Source organism: Leptonychotes weddellii, chromosome 13 (genome assembly GCF_054177405.1).
Source record: "Leptonychotes weddellii isolate Sample4059 chromosome 13, ASM5417740v2, whole genome shotgun sequence".
Taxonomy (NCBI): domain Eukaryota; kingdom Metazoa; phylum Chordata; class Mammalia; order Carnivora; family Phocidae; genus Leptonychotes; species Leptonychotes weddellii.
The window spans coordinates 80,953,910-80,979,636 of NC_138381.1; the positions used below are offsets into that span (position 1 = coordinate 80,953,910).

The 25,727-nt window shown below is 59.5% G+C and overlaps 1 protein-coding gene and 1 non-coding gene across 14 annotated transcripts in view; both read left to right on the plus strand.

Annotated features, from left to right (window-relative positions):
- The window catches only part of EP400 (E1A binding protein p400), a 96,573-nt gene that overhangs the window by 52,333 nt on the left and 18,513 nt on the right, over positions 1–25,727 (plus strand). For 9 of the 13 annotated variants that reach the window (XM_081802441.1, XM_081802447.1, XM_081802453.1 and 6 more), the window contains 22 exons: positions 703–867; positions 2,314–2,469; positions 3,647–3,741; positions 4,202–4,473; positions 7,912–8,114; positions 8,202–8,371; positions 9,502–9,698; positions 12,265–12,376; positions 12,550–12,693; positions 15,973–16,113; positions 16,321–16,404; positions 16,691–16,825; positions 17,057–17,101; positions 17,182–17,335; positions 17,566–17,807; positions 17,936–18,109; positions 20,115–20,251; positions 20,372–20,428; positions 23,181–23,259; positions 23,344–23,595; positions 24,534–24,582; positions 24,658–24,767. In XM_081802441.1, the coding sequence (XP_081658567.1) occupies positions 703–867; positions 2,314–2,469; positions 3,647–3,741; positions 4,202–4,473; positions 7,912–8,114; positions 8,202–8,371; positions 9,502–9,698; positions 12,265–12,376; positions 12,550–12,693; positions 15,973–16,113; positions 16,321–16,404; positions 16,691–16,825; positions 17,057–17,101; positions 17,182–17,335; positions 17,566–17,807; positions 17,936–18,109; positions 20,115–20,251; positions 20,372–20,428; positions 23,181–23,259; positions 23,344–23,595; positions 24,534–24,582; positions 24,658–24,767 (3,173 nt within the window). The remainder of the gene's footprint in view (positions 1–702; positions 868–2,313; positions 2,470–3,646; positions 3,742–4,201; positions 4,474–7,911; positions 8,115–8,201; positions 8,372–9,501; positions 9,699–12,264; positions 12,377–12,549; positions 12,694–15,972; positions 16,114–16,320; positions 16,405–16,690; positions 16,826–17,056; positions 17,102–17,181; positions 17,336–17,565; positions 17,808–17,935; positions 18,110–20,114; positions 20,252–20,371; positions 20,429–23,180; positions 23,260–23,343; positions 23,596–24,533; positions 24,583–24,657; positions 24,768–25,727) is intronic. The other 4 variants (XM_081802443.1, XM_081802454.1, XM_081802451.1 and 1 more) reach the window with 2 other exon arrangements.
- On the plus strand, positions 9,184–9,313 carry LOC115936869 (small nucleolar RNA SNORA49). The gene has a single exon (XR_004072256.1). It is a non-coding gene; the product is annotated as a small nucleolar RNA SNORA49 (small nucleolar RNA).

Here is a 25,727-nt window from a genome sequence, read left to right on the forward strand (position 1 = left end):
CTACGTTTGTGTGATGTGTTTATGCTAGTGACCCGTTCTCACACTCACAAGGTATGATCTTGCGTACCTCTGTGCACTGAGTTGGACACGTACTTTTTCACATTTTGAAAGTTTTCTAAAGAGGTTGATATTAGAAGGGCGCCTGGGTGGCTCAGTCGATTAAGCGTCCGCCTTCGGTTCAGGTCATGATCCTGGAGTCCCGGGATCGAGTCCCGCATCGGGCTCCCTGCTCGGCGGGGGGTCTGCTTCTCCCTCTGACCCTCCCCCCTCTCATGTGCTCTCTCTTTCTCTCATTCTCGCTCTCTCAAATAAATAAAATCTTAAAAAAAACTTAAAAAAGAAAGGTTGATATTAGAGTTCCAAAGCGTATTACAAATAGATTTCTGCTGTATTTGACGTTTGCTGATTTTTCATTGGTTGGAGAGAAAAGTAAAATGTTGGTAGTTTGGTTAATTAAGATCTGATATCGAAAATCTCTACCAGTTTTGATTAAGTAAATTAACTGTTAAGATCCAGTATTAATTTTCTCTTTTTATTAAAATAATTATTTTCTGAAAGCGTTAGGAAGCAATACCTAAGAAACGTTTCCATGACGCTTCCGTTTACCACAGACGGTCATTCTGGACGACAAATGGTCGTCAGTAGAACAGCTGCAGACTTCTCCCAGAGGTTTTAATCCCGTCTTCCTCTGCATTTCCGCAGGTGGGGAGGTGGTCAAAATAGCCCAGCTGGCTTCCCTGGCGGGGCCGCAGAGCCGGGTCGCCCAGCCAGAGACCCCGGTGACGCTGCAGTTCCAGGGGAACAAGTTCACCTTGTCGCACAGCCAGCTTCGGCAGCTCACCGCCGGCCAGCCCCTGCAGCTGCAAGGTAGGGGACAGCACCCCATGCCCTGCCGTCGGCCCAGCCTCTCCCCTGCCGCTGCCCCTCGGGCGCACCGGGCAGCCCCTGGGAGCTCAGGTGCCTCACCTGGAGATGGCCTGCATGCCTTCCCTTGTGGGGTGTTGAGGGGGCCAGCCGGGCAGCAAGCAAAAGCACCCGCTTGCCTGTGGTGGATGCGTGCTGCGTAGCTGACACTGTTTTTTGATAAAATAGGCTCTTTGGGGATGTTGCTCATTTTTATATTTTTTTACTTTTACACTCTTTTTAAGTAAGTTCTCTGCCCGGTGTGGGGCTTGAACTCACGACCCCGAGATCAGGAGTCACAGCTCCAGTGGTTAAGCCAGCCAGGTGCCCCAAATATTTCGTATTTTTAAAATCAAAATAGAGATATTTGTTATTTTTTAATTTTAGTGTGAAATAAATTGTCCTAAGAACACCACAGCACTAGCAAATTATGTAGAAGCTGTTGTGTTCTTTCATGTACGGGTTTTACAGCGTTGACTCCTAGATCAAAGCCTCACAGGGCTTTGTCTGCGCACGACGTATTCCTGTGGTAACTGCTTTTAACTGCTTTGTCAGAAGATGAGCGGTGCGAGGGGCACGCTGGCATTAGCCCTAAGTGACGGGGTGGCAGCGGCTTAGAGCTTGAGTCCCCGCTGGCTGCGGGCCTAGGCCACCCTTGGCACCCACAGCAGCCTCCCTGGGACGGGCTGTGTGCTGCGCTTGTGAGCCCACGCTGGGACGCTCCGTACGGGCGCTGCAAGGTCACACACAGCAGAGTGGAGGCCCCAGGAAGCCTGTAGCAGAGACAGCTTGTAATTTGGCCTAATTCCCTGTTCCTTCAGTTTTCTGGCCACGGGGGCAAGGCCATCTGTCTGCACCTCCGGCAGGCTCTGCTTTGCGCGGAACCCAGCATGGGGACGTTCCTCCAGAGTGAACGATGTCAGACTTCATCACACAAAAGGCGGAATGTGGCAGGCTCCTTAAACTAAGTGCGAGGAGAGCTGCAGCTTTGAGGCCAGAGGGTGTTTTTAGTTGTTTCTTCATCGGGCTTTACGGGTCAGCGGGCACCCACGTGTGACCCAGAGCTGGGACTCTCACCCTGGCACTGGCTTGGGGCCTCAGGCAGGCCTGACAGACCCGTCCTGGGTGCCCCCCACATTGCCCGAAGTCAGGAATGGCAAAGAGTAGATGAGCGTTTTCTTGACTTTAAGTAGAAGTGACTGTGTTCCTTAGTTTTTCACTCACTGTCAATGAAATACTCTCATGTTTTTCAAGTAACTGAACTCTGCGCTGCCTTGTTGGAGTAAATTTGAATTTGGATTTCTGGTTTGTTGCTTCATTTGTTCCCGTACGTGTGGACATGCGTGTCGCAGGTAGGAGGAGGCGCACGCAGCCCGTGAGTGACGCCTCTTGGTGCTCGTGTGATTGCAGGCAGCGTCCTTCAGATCGTATCCGCCCCGGGGCAGTCCTACCTGCGACCGCCGGGCCCCGTGGTGATGCAGACCATGTCTCAGGCGGGCGCCCTCAACGCCCTGGGAAGCAAGCCCCCGGCCGGCGGCCCAGGCCCGGCCCCTGTGACGGCGCCAGGTAGAGTGTCCTGAGCGGGAACACTGAGGCGTTGAAGCTTCTTTCTGTGTGACTTTGCTTCTGAGGTAACGGGGAGCTGTTGATGATCTGTGCCCATGGAGTCTCAGAAGCTGCAAGTCCCGCTCTGACGGTCTCTGCTCTCTGCAGACGGGCCGCTGTCAGCCTGCTCTGTTTTCTTTCTCCTTTCCCTCGGAGAGGTATCTGGGATACGACTAGTCTCCACTTGCCTAGATTTTTTTCCTTTTGTTCTGATGAGAAGCTTGGAATCATGAGGAATTTGGTTTGCTAAGGTCACAGGGACATTTAGTGAGCGTGCTAGAATTCCCCCTGGGACAGGTACTGGAGCAGGATTTGGGCCCTTCTCCGTTTGGCCCGTCCGTGGCCTCCTTCCCACCAGGGTCCGGCCCTCCCAGACATGCCCAGCCTCGTGTGGTCTGCTGAGGAGGTTGGGCGGGCAGGCGGGTGGGGTTCGTGGGTGGAAGCAGCAGGGGGACCCCTCCCGACCTGAAGCCCTTGTCCCTGCTCAGCCCCGGTCTCTGTCTTGTCTGTGGTGACACTGGGTGGGGCCGTGCCGTGGGGTCTGGAGGGCAGCATTTCTGTGTCCCAGCTGTGGCACGTGATTCCCCCGTGGCTGGTTCTGTTCTCCAGGCCTCCTCCCACCCACCAGAGCCCGCTGCTGGCGCCCATCCCCCAAGGCAGTAGCCACCCCCCCCCCCCCCCCGCCACCGTCCTTGAAGGGGCTGTCTCACCCCAGGCCCCTTCAGTCCTCAGTGCCTCCCGTGCAGTCTGTCAGGACACGCGGCTGGCCGCTGGGGCGCGGCGATGGCCCCTCCTGCTTTGGAGGACGAGGGCAGCGCTGACCCTGCTGGAGGGGGGTACAGGCGGGTGGAGTCCAGGGCATGGGGGGGCATGTGTGCGTGGCCACGTGGCTGCAGCGCTGTGCGTTGGCATGGAGGAGGACCTCGGGCCTCAGGTGTGCATGCCTCCTCTGAGCGCACAGGGCACCCACCAGTGGAGAGAGACAGGCCTGTGGCTCGGACGACGGCCAGGGAGCGGAGTGCTTTGCGGGCAGTCCTGAATGACTAGGGCTCGAGTCAGTGCGTTGTGAGAGCGAGCTGCCCGAGGACGGGTCTGCAGAGCCACGTAGCTTTGCGTTCCGTTTCCTCCCTCTTTGCAGTTGGTGTGCCTGGGCGAGTGGCGGTCAATCCCCTGGCGGCTGGAGAACCTGGAATGGCCCCCAAACCAGCCTCCCCTGTCGGAGGGCCAACCCAGGTATGGCCCCCACCCACACTGGCACCGTGTGGGGCCCGGGCCCCTCCTTCGCCCTAGGAAGTTGTTTTTCAGAAGCTGCTTGTTGGGGGGACGGTTGTGGTATTTAATGGTGGTGTCGACGTACACACTTTTGAAAGCACATCATCCCTCTGAATCCCAGAATTTGACTTTAAAAACACATTTCACAGCAAAGGAGATCGGGTTTCATGATTGCAGAAATCCTCTTCCACGTTTTATGTTCTCGTATCTGTCTCCCGGACGTTAGAAATCTCACCGTGTCTGGAGAAACGCTCTTCAGTCAGAGACGCACACCGAGGCACACAGACGCCTCCTTCCTGTGGCGGTCTGCCGTAGAAGGGGACGCGGGTGTCTCGGTCGCCATGTGCGAGGGACACCACGGGGCTTGGCGAGACCAGGCCTTGGGCCTCAGTGACCATTTTTAACACTGTTTCCCACGAAGGAGGAGAAGAGCAGACTTCTGAAAGAGCGACTGGACCAGATCTACTTTGTCAACGAGCGGCGCTGCTCACGAGCCCCCGTCTACGGCAGAGATTTGCTGCGGATTTGTTCCGTGGTCGGCCGAGAACAGACAGCTTGGCCCGGGGCTTCTGACAGCAGTCAGCGGAGGGGGGCCGGGCCAGCGAGCGCTTACACGTCTCCCTCAAATGGTCAGAAGGACCTGATCTTGACGCTGGCCCAACGGCAAGCCTGCCTGCAGGATGTCATCGACAGGTAGGCAGCCTGTGTGGGTCCCTGTGCTTCGCTCCCCTCCGCGGGCTCCCGCGGGCTTCCAAGCACCGCTTGTCATCCTGTCGTGGAGTCTGTTCCCTTCAGCCTCTCCGCGAGCTAGTCTCAGACGTCTGCCTTGAATCATTTTCTGGGTCTTCAGCTTTGGCACCGGCAGGTCTCTCCACCCTCCGGGAAGGCTGTGTGTCCTCAGGTGGCTTTCTTTTCCCCTGGGCACTGGGCCGGTCCCCGGGACAGCACTTGGGTGAACGTTGGCTGGCCTGGGTGCATTCTGGGTGCGTGGAACAGACCACTCTGTGGTTGATGAGTTTCTCCATGTTGTTCTTTTAAAGTAACGTTTTATGTAAAAACCACATGGGAAACTTCACATTGCACGATGAGAAACGTGTATTTAAGAGCTAAACTCAGAAACTAGCTTTAGGAGAGAAAACAAAAACGGAGATGCCACTGGGCCAGCCCCGCCCCCTGCCCAGCGTGCATCTTGGCTTCCTCTTTGCCCCACCTGGAGTGTCGGCGCTGTTTGTGCTCTGTTCCCTGCTTTGGGCGCAGGTCAGGTCCAGCCTGAGGATGGGTGTTCGTCCCTCCTCTGCTCCGTGCACGTGGCCGAGTGTCTGCCGTGGGGACCGGCAGTGCTCCTGTGGCCCGGCTCGCATCCACCGCCTTAGCGCGCAGAGCCCGCCTGCTGCCCTAAAGCCCTGTGCTCCGCCAGGTCACCCCTCCCCACGGAACCCTGGTAACCAGCCACCTCTTCACATCCCCGTAGCGGTGCCTTTTCCAGAGCCGTATAGGCTGCGGACTCTTCGGATGGGCTTCCTTCTCTTAGTGAGGGCGGTGAAGGTTCCTGCACAGCTCTCTGTGGCGTGACAGCCATTTCTTTTTAGCTCCCAGTAATGCTCCCCTGTCTGGATGGGCCAGTCTGTCCATCACGTACTGGAGAACATCTTGGTTCCTTCCAAGTTTCGGCAGTCACGGATGAAGCTGCTGTAAACGTCCACGTGTAGGTGTTTGTGCGAACGTAAATTTCAGTTCATTTGAATAAAAACCAGAAGCGTGATTGTCAGATCATCTGGTGCAAGTGTGTTTCGCTTTGTAAGACAAGGTCAAGCAGACCAGCCGAGCTGCTGTGCCCCTCTGCATTCCCAGCAGCAGTGAGCGAGAGCCCCTGTGGCCCCTCGTCCTCGTCACGTCTCTGCGGTCCGTGCTGTGGGTTCTGGCCGTTCTGACGCGTGTGCAGTGGTGTCCCGTGGCTGTTGTAATCTGCATTTCCCTGAGGACGTACCACGCGGAGCCTGTTTCCGTAGCTTTTTGCCACGTGCGTCTCTTCTTTGGAGAGGTGTCCGCTAGGGGTCTTTGGCCCATTTTTTAAATGGGTTTTCTCATTGTGTTTTAAGAGTTCTTTGTGTGGTTTGGATGGCAGTCCTTTGTCAGAGGTGTCTTTCACACTTTCTCCTCATCTGTGGCTCGTCTTCTCGTGTCATTGGCTTTCACACGGCGAAGTGTTTAGGTTTGGTGAAGTCCAGCTCTCTGTCCTCCCATGGGCCGTGCCATCGGGGTTGGGCCTGGAAACTCATCTTTGACTGTCCCTCTCTCCGGGCCCTGGTCACCCGGGCTCGCCCTGCGTCCTCTTCCAGGGCTCCCTTGTCTGCATTTCACTTTAGATCTACGGTCCAGTCTGAGCTGATGTTTGTGAAGGGACTAGGTCTATGTCTAGATTCATTTTTCCCCCATTTAAAGAATCTCGTATTTCAGAAAATCTTCAAATGTACACAGGCAGAATGATGCAGTGAGCCCCAGGGTACCCAGAGCACCTTGAGCACTTACAGTCTTGTTTCACCTGTTGACTGCCCCGAAGCACAGACTGTTTGCAGCAAGTTCCGGACAAACACGAGTTCCTGTATCAGATTTCGTTGTGCTCTGAAAGGAACACAGTCAGCGTACCATTATCACACCTAAAAAAAGAACAGTTTTTAATACCGTTAAGCGTCTGTTCCGCACGCACAGTTTTGGTCGTCTCTGGAACGTTTCTGTGGTTCACGTCAAAATCACATAAAGTGAATACGTAGCAGTTGCTGGTACATGTCGTGTAGCTCCTAATCTGTAGGTTGTGCTTCTAGCTTGCCTTTTTTTTCCTCTTGCAGTTTATTTGTTGAGGAAACCTGGTGGTTTTCCCTGTAGAATTTCCCAGAATCTGGATTTGCTGAATTGGTTGCTCAAGGTATAATCTGACATGCTGCTTTGTCCCCTGTGTTGTCTGTAAATTGCTGGATTCAGAGGCTTGATCAAATTTATGTTGGTTGGTGGTTATTTGGGGTTTCTTGTAGCGCCGTTAGGAAGCTGGGATGTCTGGCTGAGTCCTTCACGTTCGCGTGTTTGCGTGTGGGTGTCCACTTGTCCCAGCACCGTTTGTTGAGAGATCGTCTCTGCTCTGTGGGGAGATCTGAGGTGACTGTCCCTGTCTCCGGGCCTCCGTCCTGTCTGCTGGCCTGTTCCCTCACCAGCACCGCGTTGTCTCGATGGTCCCTGTGCCTTTGCAGCGAGACTCGGTGCCAGGCAGTGTCCCTCCTCCAGCTTTGTTCTTGTTCAGTACTGTGTGGGTTCTCGTTCCGGCCTGTGGCTTTTCCATGTTAGCCTTAGGTTCAGCGTGTTGGTAATCGACAGAGTAACTGGCTGAGGTTTGGATTAGGATTACACCAAATGTTTAGGTCAGGTCAGGGAGAACGGACATGTTGGCCGTGTAGACTCTTCAGATCAGTGAACGTGGACTTGCTCTCCATTTATTTAGTGCTTTGATTTTGTCCACCCACGTTTTGGGGCTAGATGGCCTTGTTGTTTGCATGTGGTGGGGAGCAAGTCAGGGAAACGCAGCTTGAGCTGACCTCCAGAGCGAGGCTGTCCTGGCGTGGGTGGCATCCAGAGGTGTGGAGGGCGTGTGTCACGTGCTGTAATGGCCCGTCCGAGTCGTCATTGTGCTGCTCTCAGCAGGGCCCCTTCCTGCTAAGTCTGGCTTCCCTCCTGGTGGCACGTGGCTGTACCAGCTCTGGGGTGCGTATTTTCCCCCCAGGCCATCCTGGAGACACAGCACCTGCACCCCCGATTCCCATCAGAACACACGAGTTGCGTGGGGAATGCGCCATCTCTGTGCCCTTTCCTGCAGTCTCGGGGCGCCCTGCGCTGGTTGTTTCCGTCTGGGTGGTGGTCGTTGGCCAGGACTGGCGGGACCCACTCCCGTGGTTGCTGTGACGGGTGGTATGGGCCAGCAGCCATGTCACCCCGGTGGTGACTGTAATCAGGCCCCTGGCTTTTCTGACCACTCCGCCATTGGAAGGTTCTGCCCGCTTCCTTCTTGAGCTGTCGTTCCCGAGACGAGCTGCTGGTGGAGACGCCGTGGGCAGCGCGTGTGACACGGTGCTTTCTGCTTCTCAGGGTGGTGTGTGTGATCCCTCCAGTGGTGGCTGCACCCCCGTCCTTGTGGGTGGCGAGGCCGCCGTCCCTCTACAGCCACAGGCTGAGGATCCTGCGGCACTGCCTGAGAGAGCACACGGCTCCCTACGCGCAGCAGCTGCGGCGGATGACCGCCCTGCGCTCCCTCCGGTTTCCTGAGCTCAGATTGGTGCAGTTTGACTCAGGTACGGCGGGGTTCCCATCCGCGCTGGCCTTGAGGTGGGCCTGCCTGGCCCTGGGTTTTGAGAAACCCGATGTTGTTCCCTCCGTAGGAAAGCTCGAAGCTTTAGCCATCTTACTTCAGAAGCTGAAGTCTGAGGGGCGTCGAGTGCTGATCTTGTCACAGATGGTTCTCATGCTGGACATTTTAGAAATGTTCTTGAACTTCCATTACCTCACCTACATCAGGATCGATGAAAACGCCAATAGCGAGCAACGGCAGGTAAGGAAGAGGGGGTTTGCCCTGGTCCCGTGGATGGTGCGGTGTTGTTCGCATGCCTCTGCTCTCTCTGCCCTGGCTTCTCAGAGCCGTGTGAGCGCTGGGCTGTGTTCGGCCCTTCCGAACGAGGGGAGCGGCCGCTCCACGTCCTTGGGCATGAACAGGTCTGCAGCTCGTGCGTCCTGTGACGGGGCGACCTGCGGCCATGGGGGGCCGGTCGGGGCGCTGCAGGCGCGGCCAGGGGGGTGAGAGCGTGGGCGCAGCCCCCACGAGGCACGCTGCGAGAGATGCAGGGCACATGGCGTGCCCCCCGTCACTTGTCAGGTTGGCCAAGGTGTGTCGCTTGGGTCAGCACTGCGAGATGGGTGATCTCACGCCCTCCCGGCCGGTGCAAAGCCGCACAGCCTTCTCGGAGCCAGGCGGACGGGGTGGGGCTCCACCACTCCCCCCTGGAGCCACACACGCCTGCAGCCGCACGGTGGGTCGCTGGGTCGTGCAGGCGCCGTGCTGCTGGGCGGCGCCGTCCTGAGCGGCCGTGGGCTGGACTGCACGGCGCCCATGAGCGCGCTCAGGACGGGATGTGGCGGCACAAGCAGACGGCCCGCCGGAAGCAGGCTGCCGGCCCGTGTGAGCCCACGCGCGCGCACCGAGAGGGCCCGGAAGGAGGTGCAGCGTGGGGTTGGCGGATGGGTTTCCTCGGCAGTGATGCAGCGGATCACACGCGGACTCTCCGGGACAGTCGGGTTTGGTGCTGAGATCACCACAGAGAGCAGCGCTCCCAGGAGGCTGAGAGCCTCTCTCGGGCCTGTTCCCTGCTCCCTCAGCCTTACTCCCGGGCCTTTTGCTGTGAAGGCCCCGGCATTGCCTGAGGGTACAGGACCGAGCACACGTCCCTCCCCAGGAAGACTCTGTGTTCTCCTGGGGCCTACGGGTTGAGCTGACAGTCCACGTCAGGTGGGAGCTGACATTTTCCTCTCGTCAGCGAGGCCTGGCGAGCGCAGAGTGGGGGGCGTCTGTGATCAGTAAGCGAGAGACGGCCAGACGTGTGCTCCTGGCTGGTAGGCGTCAGAATATGCCCCAGCTGTGCCCGCTTTGAGCAGGGGGGCCAACCCGAGAGCTTTGCTTCGTCGTAGGAGCTGATGAGGAGTTTCAACAGAGACCGGAGGATTTTCTGTGCGATTCTGTCGACACACAGCCGTGCCACAGGAGTGAGCCTGGTGGAGGCCGACGCGGTGGTGTTCTACGACAATGACCTGAACCCCGTGATGGACGCCAAGGCCCAGGAGTGGTGCGAGCGGATCGGGAGGCGCAAGGACGTCCACATCTACAGGTGAGGGTGGCGGGCGCGACACGGGGTCCGTGGAGGCCTGGGGACAGGAGGTGCTGCTGGAGCTCAAGTGCACGCTGCAGCTTGTTCCAGAAGTTTCTGCTGCATCATTTGTTTTTTCTGAGGCAGACTGCTTGCTGCTCTCTCTGTTCTTTCTTTAGGCCCAGCATTTGCTCAGTTTATAATTAGTGTGCTTGAAACTGATCGAATTACGTTGCTCAGACCCAGCTTGCTGTGCACTCGACACGTGTCTGTCGTACTTCTGCGGCACCTGACCCTCAGAAGGGCGGCTTGTATTTCAGTGTTTCAGTTGCTATCTGGCGTGAGTTGTCTGTCAGTAAAATAACGACTGAAAGACCTCAGACCCGTGGGCGCTGCCTCTGGACACAGAGGACCGCTGGCCCCGCACATAACTGGGGAAAGCGGAGGAGCCTCTCCCGGCTATTTCTGAGCTTGCTGAAGCATCTGGCATGGTGGTGTGATAACAGCGGGTCTCCGATACGTGCCAGCACCCGACGGCCCTGCCCCCCGTGCATGCTGGCGTGCGTGCGGCGGGCACCGTGGGCGAGGCCCCCGCCTGTGTAGGTGACCACTTGCTCCTTCCATCGAGGCTGAATTTAAGTAGCTGTGTTACTGTGTCTCTGAGGTTCGGGGAGAAGTATTCCTCAGAGACAGAAGTTAGTAACGTTTGCTGTATGTCTTCCACGTGTCCTTCTAATTGTTCAGTGGCTCACGCGACAGTCTCGTTAATCCCCTCTTCTCCCAGCGGCACATCGCGAGTTTGTCTCCGTGCTGGTAAACTTCAGTCTGTGCACCGTGTATGTTGTGTGAGCAACGTTTTCCTGAGTGATGCTTTCAGCAGTTACTGAAATCGTTGACCCTTTAGCGGTTACTCGCCGGAAATGGGAAAACTATTTTACTCTTAGTAACCATAATCCACAACTCAGGAACAGTCTTGGCAGTGAAGGTGCAGGACGTGTAGGAAACGAGAATCAAATTGTGCAAAACGTGGTAAAGATGTGAGTTGGAGACTGAGCTGTGTTCTGGGTCAGGAGGACCTGGTGCGTTAAATGTCCTCCCCCTGAAGCGATGTTAACATGCGGAAGAGTTTTCAGGAAAGCCGTCATGGGGGTTTGTGTACGTGCGTGCGTGTGTACCCGTGAGTGGATAAAGTGGGTTTTATTCTTATTTATTTTCAAAGATTTTATTTATTTGAGAGGGAGACAGAGTGCACACACATACACGCACGAGTGGGAGGAGGAGCAGAGGGAGAAGCAGGGAGCCCGACGTGGGGCTTGATCCCAGGACCCTGCGATCATGACCTGAGCCAAAGGCAAATGCTTAACCAACTGAGCCACCCAGGCGCCCCTCCAAATACCCTTTAAAAACCACTTTATCCAGGGGCGCCTGGGTGGCTCAGTCGGTTAAACATCTGCCTTCAGCTCAGGTCGTGATCCCAGGGTCCTGGGATCGAGCCCCGCATCGGGCTCCCTGCTCCTTGGGAGCCTGCTTCTCCCTCTGCCTCTCTCTGTCTCTAATGAATAAATAAATAAAACCTTTAAAAAAAAAAAAAAGTGTATTTGGAGTGAAGGGTAGCTGATAACGGCCAACAGAAATGCTGACAAGGTTGCAGCGGAGAGGCGTGGGGGAAGGCTCGTCGTCGGGGGCGAGCAGTGAACAGCGCGAGCGTGAGCCAGCAGGGTGCGGGTCGTTTAATGCTTGTTGCTGACACCGTGGACCGTGAGGAAGAGCTGGGGTCGGAGTGCTGTGCCCGCTTTACGGCCCGAACCCCGGCCCAGGGTTGGGCAGGTGTAGAAACAAAGCGGCGGTCTCAGCGTAGTATTGAGATGGTACCTGTGGCTTGAAGGCATTACCTTAGCCAAACAGAAAAGCTTGGAGGGAAGGAAAGGCAGACATACCTGACTGCAGTAAAAGGAGAGCTTAAGTTTTGGTTTTGCAAGAAAATTCCATAAACAAAGCTAATGCACAAATAACAGTTTGGGGCAATTATTAGCAATTCTCACAACAGACAGAGGGTTAGATAGCTCTTAGAAGTTGAGAAGAAAGGTAAATGAGCCCTTCTTTGAGAAAGGGGGGAGGCACCCGAGCGTCCGAACGGGCCAGTCCAGCTGCCCCCACGTTTGGTGGGACGCCCAGGCGCGGAGGCGGAGAGGAGGGAGCCGCGTGTGTGATGGCCTTCGTTACGCGCCCAGACGGGACGGCAGTGGGCGCGGCTGCTGGTGGTGCCGGCCGAGGGAGCGCCTACCCCCGACCGGGGCCGTGGGGTGGTTGCACTGTTTTGACATCAGGTTGGCAGGGTCTGCTGAACCGGAGATGGTGCGTGCCCTTTGTCCCCGGCATTTCCCTCCAGGGAGCCTGGCCCGTGGCGTCACTAGCTTGTTCACACGGCACAGCGGGAGCCAGAGAACGCCCATGCTTGGGGTGCGGCCGTACCTGGGCAGCGAGCAGCCGCTGGAACCGTGCCGCCAGGCCCCCCGCACCCCGACTGCCCGTGGTGGCGTGCTTCCAGGTGCCCGTTCGTTACCGTGCGCATGTCTGTGTTTTGTAGGCTTGTGAGCGGGAACTCCATCGAGGAGAAGCTGTTGAAAAACGGAACCAAAGACTTGATCCGGGAAGTGGCCGCTCAGGGCAATGACTACTCCATGGCCTTCCTGACGCAGGTACCCGCCGGAGGCCTGCAGTCCTCCTGGTTGCTGCGTGGTGACGGGGGGCGGGGGGGGGCTGGCGCGTGCGGATGAGGAGTTGCTCGGCGGTTTCCCTGGGATGCAGTCTGATGCTCGGGTCAGGTGCTGGCCCGTTTTCAGCTGAACACTAATGTGCGCTTTGTGTGCAGCGGACCATCCAGGAGCTGTTTGAGGTATGTTCTCCCACCGACGACGCCGGCTTCCCAGTGAAGGCAGAGGAATTCGTGGTCCTCTCTCAGGAGCCTTCTGCTACAGAAATCATCGCACCCAAAATTGCAAGACCTTTCATTGAGGTGAGGACAGATCGCCTGCCCTGGAGGTCACAGAGGATTTGCCGCACCTGCTGTGGGCCCTGAGCACCCTGCCCGCTCTGCAGGCCCCCCTTGCCCAGCCCTGGCACACCCTGCCTGCCCGCTTTCTTTCTCTTATGGGCATTTTCGTCTGGAAAAGCAGGTAAGCAGAGTGGAGAGTCTGAGGGCCTCAGGCACCTGCTGCCCAGCTCTGTGGCCATCCCTGTCCTACCGGCTCTTCCCGAGCTACACTGCCTCCCCTGAGCCGTAGCGGGCGGCTGGTGGCGTGGAGCGCCTCGCCTGTCCTGTCTGCCCGGCCCGGCCCGGCCCCACGGCCTGCTGTCTCGGCTCCTGTCTGAGAGGCGCCCTGTGTGCGAGTGCAGGTGCACACCCGCGTCTGAGGACAGTGCAGAGGAGGACGTGAACGATCTGGTTAAATAAAATACTGCCTCTTACACGTTGAGCATGTGAGCTAGAGGTGCTGGATTACGTGGCTCGTGCAGTTCTGCTTTTGGGTAGCGCTGCTGTGTAGACGCACCATAGAGCCGCTGTTGGGGCCACGTGCCCTCCTGCCCTGCCTCGTGGAGTAGCCTGGCTACAGCTCCCCCCAGGACTCCGTCTGCCCCTTGGCCGGCCTCAGGGCGGGGGTTTCCCCCTCCTTCCTGGGTGTCGGTTTCCGGGCTCTTGGCCTTGTAGGGACCCCAGTGTCCTGGGCTTCTTCCTGCGCCCTTGCCCGTGGTAGGAGGCTGCACTAGGTCCCCTGTGGCGCCTCTCCACCCCCGTCCCCGTCCCCGCGCCCTTGGTGAGGAGACTTGCCGCAGCCTTGGCTGATTTAAAAGTTCTCATTTGGTTGAGAAGTAATAAATGCGTGAGGTAAAGCCTTCGAGAATTTATCATGGAAAGCAAGTGTCCCTCACCAGACCCTCCCTCTCTGCTTAGCGATGACCACTTGATGCGGTTCCTCCTGGAGTTTCCCGTGTACGATGACCCCACACACAGACACCTTGTGGCTCCCTCTGCATCCGGAGGGACAGATAGATCAATCCTGTTCTTTTAAAAATAGGTGTTACGTGCGCGAGGTTAAAAAGAAAAAGTCCGTTGTCTCCCAGAAATGATGATCTCTCCACTGAAAGTCTCGCACGTGTCCTGGGAGAGAGAGGATGGCAGGAGGGTGTGTGCTTGCGGAACGTGGTGTTCTGTGTGCGGTTGTCTTGGGGACACGTGCGTACCACCAGCTCAACACACAGGTGCTGTCCACGTGTGTTTGTTGAATGTCCTGCCGTGTGTCGGGCGTGTTCTGGGCAGGAGGGACCTAGTGTTGACTAAAACACGCAGTGTGGCCCCGTCCCCCCGACCGTGAAGCCTACGCTCTAGTAAGAGGAGAGACTGGAGGCCAGTGGACGAGTAGAACACGGGCTGTCCTTGCTGCGGTGGCGAGCAGTGCTGAAGGCCCCCGCACACAGCGCACGATGTCCCGGGAGGGGCGGCAGGGGTCAGCAGGGGATGGGGGGTAAGGGAGGTGGGGCCTGGCCGCGTTCTTAAAAACGGCCCTCTGGCTCTGTGCCGTCTGGATTGTGGGGGCTGGAGCAGAGGGCCGTGGCGGGCGTGGGCAGAGCCGCCACGCACAGAGCAGCGGTACCAGGATGGCGTCCCGACGTCCGGGGCGCCTGGGACGTCTCCAGCAGGGGTGATGCTCTTCAGAGGATTCGTGCATGAAAATGGCTTCTGGTGAAAGTTTCGTTGAAGCACAAGAACCTCCTGAGAAGCACCCGCATCACAGAGAATCAGCTAGAGAGGGCGCTCCAGGGAAAGCCCCCAGAAACCGCCTGCCCCCTCACCACTCCCGTCCCCCAGGGCTGCTCTTCTGCCTCCTGACCACCAGCATGGGGCTGCCCGTGCGGGTCTGGCTTCTGGTTGACCCTCCGCTCCTTGGGTCATCGTGATTTCCTCCTCTGGCCCACCATCTGTGTTTGAGCCGTGTGTCTGTGAATATCTTCTGTGTGTTTCTTGGCAGACGCACCGATGCATCTCTGCTAACTTTTGGGTAGTGCACCTTAGGGTGGGGCCCTGGGGTCATCAGGGAGCGTGTGTGTGACCCACCGGGGCTGCCAGGCCATTTTCCAAGCTGGCCAAGCCTCTCCATCCTCTCTCAGCTGCATAGGACTTGAGACGTGGGGTGTCGTTCCCAGCAGTGTGTTGGCGGACGTCCCCGTGTCTCTGGTTGGATTTGCCTTTGCTGTCGGCCCATGAATTTGTGTCTCTGCACGTTTGTAGCAGAAGTGTGTGCTCACGTCTTTTCCCCTTGTTTGGTTAACCGAGCTGTTGCTTTTCCTCAGCGGTTTGTTGGCGTTCTTTCTGTGTTCTGGACGGATACGTGTAGGATAGCTTCCTGTGTTCTGCAGTCTGCCTTTTGGAATGCTTTCAGGGAGCAGGGGCTCTGGATTCTGAAGCCGCCCAGTGGCCCGTCTTTACCATGGTTGCTGAGAGACGTTCTCCTGGCCCCGGGTCGTCAGGACGTCCCCGCTTCTTTTCCTCCGGGTGCTTCAGCGTTGAACCTTTGTACTTAGACATGCAGTCTGTGTGTAGTGTGAGGTCGGGTTGCATTTTAAAATTGCCGATTTTGCCAGGTCGCCAAGAAAAGAGGTTGTGCAGCTCATAATCGACACCTGGTAACCGGAGACCGTGGGGTTGTGCCCGATGCGTGAGTGTGCGCTCCACACCCACCCGCGCCTGTCAGGCCTGAGCCCCGGGCTGTGGGAAGGCGCCTCCTTCCTTCCACTGGTGTTTCTTGGTCCGCGGTGGTGCCGACTGTCTTGCACGCCTATCATCTGCGGGCTCGGCTTTGGCAGCCGTGGCGTGGGGTCGTTTGTCTCCTGTTAATGCCGCGGACAGCGGCCTGTGTCTCGTGCACCGTGACACTCGTTCTCGTCCGTCAAGAGCCGTGGCTGCGACGCGTGTTGGCTTGAGGTTGAACGAGGTGCCCCGGCCCGCTCTGTCCTCGGGGTCGGGAGCTTCGTGGGATGGCAGCACGTGGCTCTTCCCCCGGGCTTGCTGTCCAACGTGGCCGTGAGCCGCTCACACTCATTCTCTGCACACACCTCCCCCCCCCCCCCCCCCGGTGCTTCCTTGTCCGGGCCAAGCGGGGCGTGAACGAGAGCGCGTTACCGCTGGGGGCTGCGCGTCGAGTGACGCGGGTCTCGCTGGTGCTACGTAGGGCAGCTCCTTCTCAAAACCCCGTAATTTAAAAATATGTGAAAGTAATATGAACACGTAATCTCTTAGGCCCTCAAGAGCATCGAGTACCTGGAGGAGGACGCGCAGAAACCCGAGGGGGAAGCCGTGCTGGGGTCGTGCGGCTCTGACAGCCCGAGGTGGAGCGAAGAGCCGACGCAGCTGGAGGAGTTAGCGGACTTTATGGAGCAGGTGTGGGAGCTTTCGCTTCTGTGCTTCAGCTTCGTTTTTTTCCATACACCTTGATGTTTTAAACATTTATTCCTTCTGTGAAATTTTGCTTGGTCGCTGAGTAAGAACGATCACTTTCTTGATTCAAGTGTTGGCGGGGGTCGTACGAGGACCTTAACTTTCGTTAACTTGCTGTTAACCCTGTTCAAACAATGATTTTTGAAACAGCTTACACCCATTGAGAAATATGCTCTGAATTACCTGGAATTGTTCCACACGCCTACTGGCCCCGAGAAAGAGGGGAACAGCGAGGTAAGGGCGGGCTCAGCTTTCAGAGTCAAATTTGGCCTGAAGTAAATGTGACTTGCGTGGAATTAAAGGCATAAAAACCAAACCCACCAGTGTAGAAACAGATTGAAAGTGGAGCAGTTCGGCGCTTGATGGAGGGTTATGTGTTGGGGGCGGGCAGGGGTCCAGGGCACGTGAACCCGTAGCTGGGACGGCTCGTGACAGCGCGAGCCCGGGGCGGGCTGGGTCGCGGCGGGTGGGGCCTGCTGCAGCCGAGTCTCAGGGCCCCTCTCCGTGGCCTTGCCGCCAGGATGCCGTACTGACTGCCGTGAGGGAGTGGGAGGCCCGGAACGCCAGGGCCCTGCGGGAGAGGGAGACGCAGGCGCTGCAGGAACGGGAGCAGGAGCAGCTTCTCACCTACACGCGGGAGGACGCCTACAATGCGGTATGCGGGGCCCAGCATCCCGTGCGTTTCCGCGGGACGAAGCTCTTCTCCAGGTCTGACAGCCATCGTGTGATGCTTGACCCTTGGTTGCACATTTCTGGTCACACTTGGGCTTCTCCCCGAATGTGGTTAAATGGTGTGGTAGGTCCTTTGAAGACCTACTAAGCACACAGGTAGATAGCTGGTGCATCTGAGGTCATGCCGCACTGAAACGCTGCCCCTCCCCTGCAGGAGTACGTGTGTGAAGGTGCCGACGGGCAGATGGAAGTCATGCCGGTGAGCGCCCGTCTCCCTGAGTGTCGGGGTGGCTGTCCTCCCCGAGGTGCACAGCTCACGGCTCTCCCTTCTCCACGCAGCTCTGGACACCGCCCACGCCCCCCCAGGATGACAACGACATCTACGTGGACCCGGTCCTGTGTCTCACGTACGAAACCACGCCCATCCCAGAGTCCAAGCTGCCTCCCGTGTACGTGAGGAAGGAGCGCAGGCGGCACCGCACGGACCCCTCAGGTGCGCACACTGCGGCCAGGCTTGCGTGTCCGCTCGCTTTGTGCTCACGGGCGGGGGGGCAGCTTTAGGCTTACGGTCCGCTTGGCGTCAAAGCAGGAGAGTAGGTGTGTGTCCACTGAGGCTCCTTGGTGACAGGCCTCCTCAGGTGTCCTTCTCGTCCTCGTTTCCTCGCTCGCGAAGGCAGAGTCCTTGTTCATTGACAGCCTCGCTGAGAAAGGCTCTCTGTCCAGTTGCAGGCAGAAAGAAGAAGCAGCGTCACGGGGAGCCGGTCGTCCCTCCTCGCTCGCTGTTTGACCGTGCAACACCCGGCATGTTGAAAATGCGACGGGAGGGGAAGGAGCAGAAGAAGAACATCCTGTTGAAGCAGCAGACACAGTTTGCCAAGCCTTTGCCGACTTTTGCCAAACCAACGGCTGAGTCGGGCCCAGACAACCCTGAGTGGCTCATCAGCGAGGACTGGGCGCTGCTGCAGGTGAGCACGGCCCACAGTCCACGTCCTGTCCCCTCCTGTCCACGTCCTGTGGTCGCAGTCCTCGGGAGAGTGTGTGCACTTGCGGATGCAGCTCGTTGACCCGTGGTACCTGAAACCCGGTCCCGTAGGCCGTGAAGCAGCTCCTGGAACTGCCTCTGAACCTCACCATCGTGTCCCCGGCCCACACGCCCAACTGGGACCTCGTCAGCGACGTCGTCAACTCCTGCAGCCGCATCTACCGCTCTTCCAAGCAGTGCCGGAGCCGCTACGAGAACGTGCTCATTCCCAGGGAGGAGGGGAAGGTGAGGGCAGACCCCTTCCACTCGCGCGACCACAGAACTCCAGCCCCCAGGGCCCGGTGGAGGCTGGCGAAGTAGTGGCCCCAGGCCTGAGATGTTGCCCGACGTGCCTGGAAAATTCCGGGTGCCGTCTGGAGGCTCCCGTGCCACCTGAGGGCTCGGTCCCACCTTCATTTCATTTTTCTTCCTTTTGTTTCTTAAGACGGTGTCGGGTGAATGAAAGGGTCTTTGTTTGGCTCCCTTGGCTTATTTGGAGAGAAGTCCTGTGCCGTTGTTCTGGGCTCCCACCAGGCCCGTCGGCTGCCACGGTGCTGGGACCAGCTCTGGACCCTGGTCCCGGTTGACCGTGCGCGTTGCGCAGGCCGAGTGCACAGAGGCTGGGTACTCGGTGTCTTTCCCAGGAAGCTCGCGGTGGCAGCAGCCTGACCCCGCGAGAGCCAGCCCCGCGGACAAGTGCATCTGCTGTGCGGTTTCCACCCGCGAGCCTCTTGCTCCTCTTCATCTGAGAGGGTCTGTTTCTGTTTGTCCCTCTGCTGTCTTCGCCGCTTCCCTTTCTCGCCACTTGCCCATCTGCCTGTCCTCCGGAGAATGTCCGAGTCCTGTGCACAGAAGGGGCGCGTGCATGGCGGGCTGCCGGCGTCGACAAGGGTCCCCCGGAGCCCCCTGCCTATGACAGACGGCGCAGGGCAGATGCGGCAGAAGCGCACACGCAGGGCCCAAATGCGAAAATCACCGCTTCTGTCGTCATCTGTTTTCGTGTTCCTAAAAACGTTTGTCTTAAAGCACTTATTTGCTTTTTGTTTAAGAACAAAAAAAGCAAGTGTCCCTCATGATACCACTTGTGCCTTCACCAGCGAGGCTCCGTGGAATCTTCCGTGTGGTCTGTTGCGTGTTGGAAGCACGTGTAGCGGGAGCCGTAACACTAATGTCTAAAAACATAAAGCTGAAGCTCCGTCTTCCGTCACAGCTCAGGGAGAAGCTGATCCAGAGAGAAAGGCAGAAGCGTGTTTATTAGCTACAAAGGGGACATAGTGGATGAGTCGGCAAGCAGCCGTGCAGAAGGCCACGTGATGGGGTCAGAGCCAGCCGGGAGGTTGGCGTTTGCAGATACGTGCTGGCTGCCACGTGTGGGGTGGGACAGGGCAGGAGCCCCCTCCCCGCCGACCATGATCTGGGCTCACCGTCGGGCAGTTGTGTGACCTGCCTGCTCTCACTCTTGCTCTGCCTTCTCTACGTCACTTTTCTGGGCCACGGGAGCGCTCACAGACGCGGTCCCCTGTTCGTGACCCACCCGTGCCGGTCTCGGTCTGAGTCTCCTCTGACGTGCTGTCCTTGATAGGAAGCCTTCACTCAGCGCAGACGACGTAGGAAGGCGCGTACGCACGGCCCTCCCGTGCGCGGTTCCGACTGTGGAGCAGTTTCCGTCCCGCGCGCTGTTTGAGTCCCAGTTCCAGGGCAGTCAGGGCCTGGAGATGCAGGGGAGGGTCCCGGGGAGCACTGTGGCCCAGCCGGGACTCGGTGGCTGACCAGCACGCTTTACGCACAGCGCCGCGGGACTGGAGTGCTGTCGCTGAAGTTCTGTGGGGCACTGAGGTGTCCTGGGAGCGAGCGGCTGCAGAAATTACCCAGCTCAGGTGACGCCGTGAAGCCCCGAGAACGAGCTCCCTGCCACCCGGCGCCTCTCCCTTTCCCTGTGCCCTGTGGGCGGAGGCCTGTGGGAGGGCAGCCGCGGCTTGCTCCCGGGCTCTGTCGCTGCCGGAGGCGCGCTGGCTCGGCCTCACTGCCGTGCGGCCGTGGGCACTGTGCCTGCGCAGGCGGGGAGTCCTGCTCCGGGCGACCGCGGGGCTCACGCGAGGCGACGTGTGGGGAGGAGCGGTGTCTGCAGGCGGTGGGCGGCCGTGACGCCGCGGCTCGGGAGGAGGCCGCCGGGGTCAGTCTGGGACGTTTGAGGTCAGGCCTGCACACGGGCCGCCGTCTGGCTGACACGCTGCCTTGGGTTTTGTCTCAGAGTAAGAACAACCGGCCCCTGCGCACAGGCCAGATGTACGCCCAGGACGAGAACGCCACGCACACACAGCTGTACACGAGCCACTTCGACCTGATGAAGATGACGGCCGGCAAGAGAAGCCCCCCCATCAAGCCTCTGTATGCTTCCCGCGTCCTTCCCGCCCCTCCCCCGAGACGAGCTGGCGCTGGTCCGTCACGCGGCCTTCTGCGGCAGCGCTTTCTGGTCTGCTAACGGTTGTCTCCTCTCCCGCGCTGCAGGCTCGGCATGAATCCCTTTCAGAAGAACCCCAAGCACGCCTCCGTGTTGGCAGAAAGGTAGCTCTGTATTTCCCACCATTGGAAACGATCTTCTTTTAGTGTGGTCCGCGAGTCGTGCAGTCTGTGCGTCCAGGCCGGGCCAGCGGGGGGCCGGCGAGTGCCATGTGTCGTTGCCGTGACGAGGGTCTGTCCCTGCCTGCAGGCCGCAGGGGACACGGGCGGACGTGACGGGACTGTGGGAGAGGCTTTGTCCTTTCTCGGCCGTGCCCGCCTCTATAATCTGCCGTGTGTTTTATTGGTTCTGCCTTAAAATTAAATCCAGCACAGGGGTGAGCGCACTCGCTTTGAGACTGAGTGAGAGCGAGAAGAGGACCGACGAGAGGATGGGCAGGGAGACGCTGGGTGTGTGAGCAGGTGCCGTGGGCCGACTTGGGAGCTGAGTGTGGGGTGTGCGGGTCTTTGCCGCACACTCCCTGTGCTTTCGGGTGTTTGCTTCATGATGAGGTGGTGGGAACCGCGTGTCTAGATGAAGCCCCGGCGCTCATCTGGCTCAAGCCTTCATGGTTGCCCAAGGGAGGGTCTGCAGTAGACCGAGGGCCCTGCTTTTTCCTCACTTGCTCTCAGCGTGGCCCCCAGCGGGGCGCATCTCTGCTGAGACCCCCGACCACCTCTCCCGGCCACCCTGAGGTGGCCCGAGGCCTGTGCTGCCCATCCGACTCTGGGGGCCTGGACTTCGCAGGATGCTCCCTGCCTCACGGCCGTGCCCTGCCACTCAGGCCTGGGACGGTCTTCCTGGACGTCTGCGTGGCTCGGGCCCAGGGCCCCCTCACACGTCCCGTTCCCCGCCTTGTGGACAGTTGCACCTTGGCCCTGTGTTTCTCTTCACAGCACGGATCGTCTTCGCGTTCTTTGCTCGAGTTGTGTGGTGTCTGGCTGCCCCTGGGTGTAGGGGCTCTGGGTCCTGGAGTATGGAGCGGGCGATGGTGTGTGTTTGTGGATGAAATCAGCGGATTGTTTCACCCAGCTGGCATTTATTGGCAGGCTCCGTGCCTGCCGCCCTGCTGAGCCCAGCGGTTGAGCAGAGAGCAGAAGGCCGTGTTCTTGTTTTCATACCTGCGAGACGCAAACTCAGAATAATCTTACAGAGGTCGAGGATCCATCCTGCAGGTGGATGGAACAGTCTGGCGGAACCCAGGGCGAGCGGGGCCTGGGGGGAGGAGACGGGGTGTTCCTGCTGGATGTCACCCCAACGTGAGGGGATGTTGGGTTGGCCATCATGGGTTTGCAGTGTGTGGGGCCAAGGAAGAGGGGTTACAAAGCAGGTCCACAGGACAAGCATAAGGGGGCCTGGGGTTATACCTCCAAGGTGGGGGAGCAGGCAAGCAGGGAGGCAGGTACACTGGGGGCACCGTACTGAGGAGGCTGAGGGCCTCAGTGGGAACAGGTTCAGCGTGAAGGCCAGCTGGGGTGAGGTGGACAGAGGCTGTGAGGTGAGCGCAGGCCTGCGGCGTCCTGGGGGCTCAGGTTGGTTTCTGTGTTTGGCTCAGATTGGAGGGATGGATCCCACATGGGCTAGTGGACATGACTAGAAGGTGGGGAGACGAGGGGAGAAGAGAACTGGGCATGTGGGTCCACAGCTGCGTTGGGGGCTCAGCCTTCTGCAGTCTGGGTGTCCTCTGAGGGTCTCGAGGTGGCAGCCAAGGGTGAGGGTGTGAGGGTCCATGAGGAGTCGGGGGCCAGGCCGTGCACCAAGGAGGAAGAAGTGACACCGGGTGGCCCGGGTGGGGGGCCTTGCTGTGCATGGGGTGGGCTTTTCTCTCATCAGTGGAGACACTTGGGCCCCTTGTGGAGCTGGCAGACCAGGGGAGCCTGGGTGTAGCTTTGCCGAGTGCGATGGAGTGAAGGGAGCATTGGTGCAGGAAGGCCTGGATATTCATGTGGGAGCGGGGGCGCGGTGGGGCATCTGGGCAGACGGACGTGGTTGATGTCAGAGAATGGTGAGAAGCCAACCAAGCGAGCTGGGATGAGCAGTGGGGGGCGGCGGGGCGGCTGACGTGCAGCAGCAGTAGACAGGTATGGTGCCCAGGGGAGGCCCGGAAATGGGGATGGTGTGCACGATGTTTTAAGCAAAGCCAGGCTCTCCGGTAGGAGTCAGAGCGCTGGGTAGGTCACAGTAATCTGGGGGGGGGGGGGGGGCGGGTGGTGCGGGAGCAAGGGTTCTGTGAAGGGTGCGGAGGCCTGTGGGGACTTCATGGCACTGGGCTGGGAGGGGGCCCTCCCTCCCCCTGGGCTTTGCTGGTCAGCCTCTGCGCCTGGGGAGCCTGGTGCCGCGGGAGGCGGCCTGGGCCCTGACATCAGTCCTCACGGACACGGGGGCATCTGGCAGGCCGGAGTGGGACCTGGGGACACGGGGCTACGGACCGCTGCTGGGAAGAGGACTGCTGCTCCGCTGGGGAGGGAGGGGAGGCCTGGCTTGGAGCAGGTGGTCAGTTTGGTGGGCTGGGTGGGAGGGGGCGGGTGGTTTGCTGTGAGGTGCACCCACACACATTTTGGGGCACCTGATATCCCAGGCACTGTCCTGGGTGCTGCTGTGGTGGACCAGGCCCAGGCCTGCTTTCTGGAAGGTTCTGTGTCGAAAGGAAATGGGAGACATGGTCTCAGACGACCTGGACAGCTTTTGTCTTCGTGGAGAGGCTTGATGGGAACTGCTTCCTAGCACCTGGTAGCTGGGGGGCGAGAGCTTTGGGTTTCTGGAGCATTCCGTCCCTCAGCGCATCCGTTGATTTTTGTCTCTGCTGTTGTCTTTCAGCGGGATCAACTATGACAAGCCGCTGCCTCCCATTCAGGTCGCGTCTCTCCGAGCAGAGCGAATCGCCAAAGAGAAAAAGGTGTGGGCGCCGGGCCTGGACGTGGCCGGGGTGGCAGGCTCGGCGGGCTCCTCCCCACGGCGCCTCTCCTCTCTGCTCCTGCAGGCGCTGGCCGATCAGCAGAAGGCACAGCAGCCGCCCGTGGCGCAGCCCCCGCCGCCCCCACCGCAGCCGCAGCCCCCGCCGCCCCAGCAGCCGCCCCCGCCTCTGCCCCAGCCCCAGGCGGCCGGCAGCCAGCAGCCTGCGGGGCCGCCAGCCGTCCAGCCGCAGGCCCAGGTGCAGCCGCAGGCGCAGCCCGCGCCGCCCCCGCCGAAGGTGCCCCCGGCGATCACGACGGTGGGCAGCGCCGCTGTGCTGGTGAGAAGGCGTCCCTCCCTGGCGCGGGCGCCTGTGGGCACACGGGGCAGGGCGGTCTGTTCAGACGCAGCACGTCTTCCGCAGCGGCAGTGGCGACGGGCCCTGCCTCTCCCGGGCGGGAGGGCGCCTCACCACGCTCTGCCCGCTCCGGGCTCTTGCCGCCTGGGTCGGTTAGTGGCAGTTTGGGCAGTGGAGGTGCCCGGGGAGTTCGGAGCTCCGTGGGGTTTGTGGGGTGTCGTTGTCAAGTCACCCTGCAGAGCGAGTACCGTCTGCACCAGTGTGCGAGCTTCCCTCACAGCTGGTGCATGCATGCTCTTGCACACGCGTGTGCATGGATCTTCGGTGCCTGTTGGAGAAGGCGGTAAACCGAGCGCACAGGAAAGGGGCAGAAAGGCAGACTCGTGACGTCACGTGGCCTCTGCTGCGTGCGCCCGTGTCCGTGTGACACGGACCTCAGAGTCCCCGTGGGGAGGACGCCTGGGGCCTGCAAGGGGAAGCCCGCTGCCAGCCGGCCGGGGGCATGGTCCGTCCTCGCTTGCGGTTCCGTCTGCCGCAGCGGGATGGCCGTGGGGCCTGGGCAGCCTGGCTCTGCGGTCAGAAAGCCGCTCCCTCAGCCCCTGCTTCTGTGGCCCCAAGGGCACCGTGGTGGATGGCCAGGGAGGGATTCTGCGTGGAGGCCCATCGCCCCGGGCGGCAGCCTGAGTGACGGGAGTCCATGGGCAGAGAGCAGGCCACAGCGAGCACAGAGGCCCCAAGCCTGGCGGTGGGGGGGTCAGGAGAGCCCGTGCGGGGCGTGGGGGCGGGGGTCGGTGGGGGTCGGTCTGTGTGGCCGTGTCGCCAGGCGTGAGTGTGAATGTGATTCTGATGAAGTGGGGACACTTGGAGGTTTTGTGAAGGGGAGAGCCTGCGCTCCAGTTCACACGGCGTTCTGTGTTCAGCAGGCCGGAGCCATGAAAACGTCCGTCCCGGGGACGAGCATGCCGACGGGTAAGAAGCCCGAGATGCCCCCTGTCAGGAGCCATGCTTCCCCCGGGCTCCTGCCTCACAGTTCTCTCCCTGTAGGCACAGTGAGCGGGAACGTCATTGTGAACACCATCGCAGGGGTCCCTGCCGCCACCTTCCAGTCCATCAACAAGCGCCTTGCTTCGCCCGTGGCGCCGGGAGCCTTGACCGTGAGTTGTCCCGGCTCCTGTGGCCTAGGGCCCTGTGAGAGTCGTTTGTCTGGTGTTAGGGTTTTTGTTTGGTTTCGTTTTTACTTTGTTTCGCCTTGACACCCAGTGTGGGGCTTGAACTCGTGATCCTAAGATCAAGAGTCGTGTGCTCCCCCGACTGAGCCTCGCGGGCGCCTTGAAAGTTGTTTGCGTTGTGAAGAGATAGGCCAGCAGTGCCGAGAGTACAGGTCGACTTTCCTGAGACAACGTGCACGTTCAGGAGCACGGTGCGCTCGTGGGGGTGTGTGTGTTGAGACCCCTGCCCACGGCGGTTCTCGGAGGAGGAAGGCAGGGTGTGAGGGGCGTCGCGGGCTGCGTGGCCGGGTGCTGTACATGCCGCATGACAGGTTTGCTTGTGGGGGACGTGGGGATGCAGAGATGGGCGCCCTTGGGGGGGCACCGCATGGGGGGTGGCATGGCGTCCACAGGGGCCGGGATGCTGTTGCGTGCATCGCCAGAGCGCGCGGGGGCCGGGTGAGGCGCGTCCAGACCCGTGTGCAGGAAGCAGGGAGGTGCCCAGCCTGGGCAGAGCCATCCGACCCTCTGAGCGCAGAACCAGAGCAGGCCTTGGCACTCACTGAGAGGCGCACCCCATGTCCAGCCACCTCCTTGTCTTTGGTGTTCCCCATAAATGACAAAAATAAACAGCTGAGGTTAAGGAGATGAAACATACGTCTCCTTTTTCAGTTTAGTTACGTATCTGAAGGCAACACGTGCCCTGTGTCCCTCCCTGCTGGGCTCTGGAAAGTGTGTTTTCTACAAAGGTGGTGTTGTAGTAATCGAGACAAGGTGGCATCGGCAAGAGGACGGGCACAGCTTCATGGAATAGGATACGGGGTCTAGCAGTAAACCCCCGGGTACGTAGTTAGCTGACTTTCGTTAAGAGTGCTGAAGGAGTGCCAGGAGAAAGGATTGTTTTCC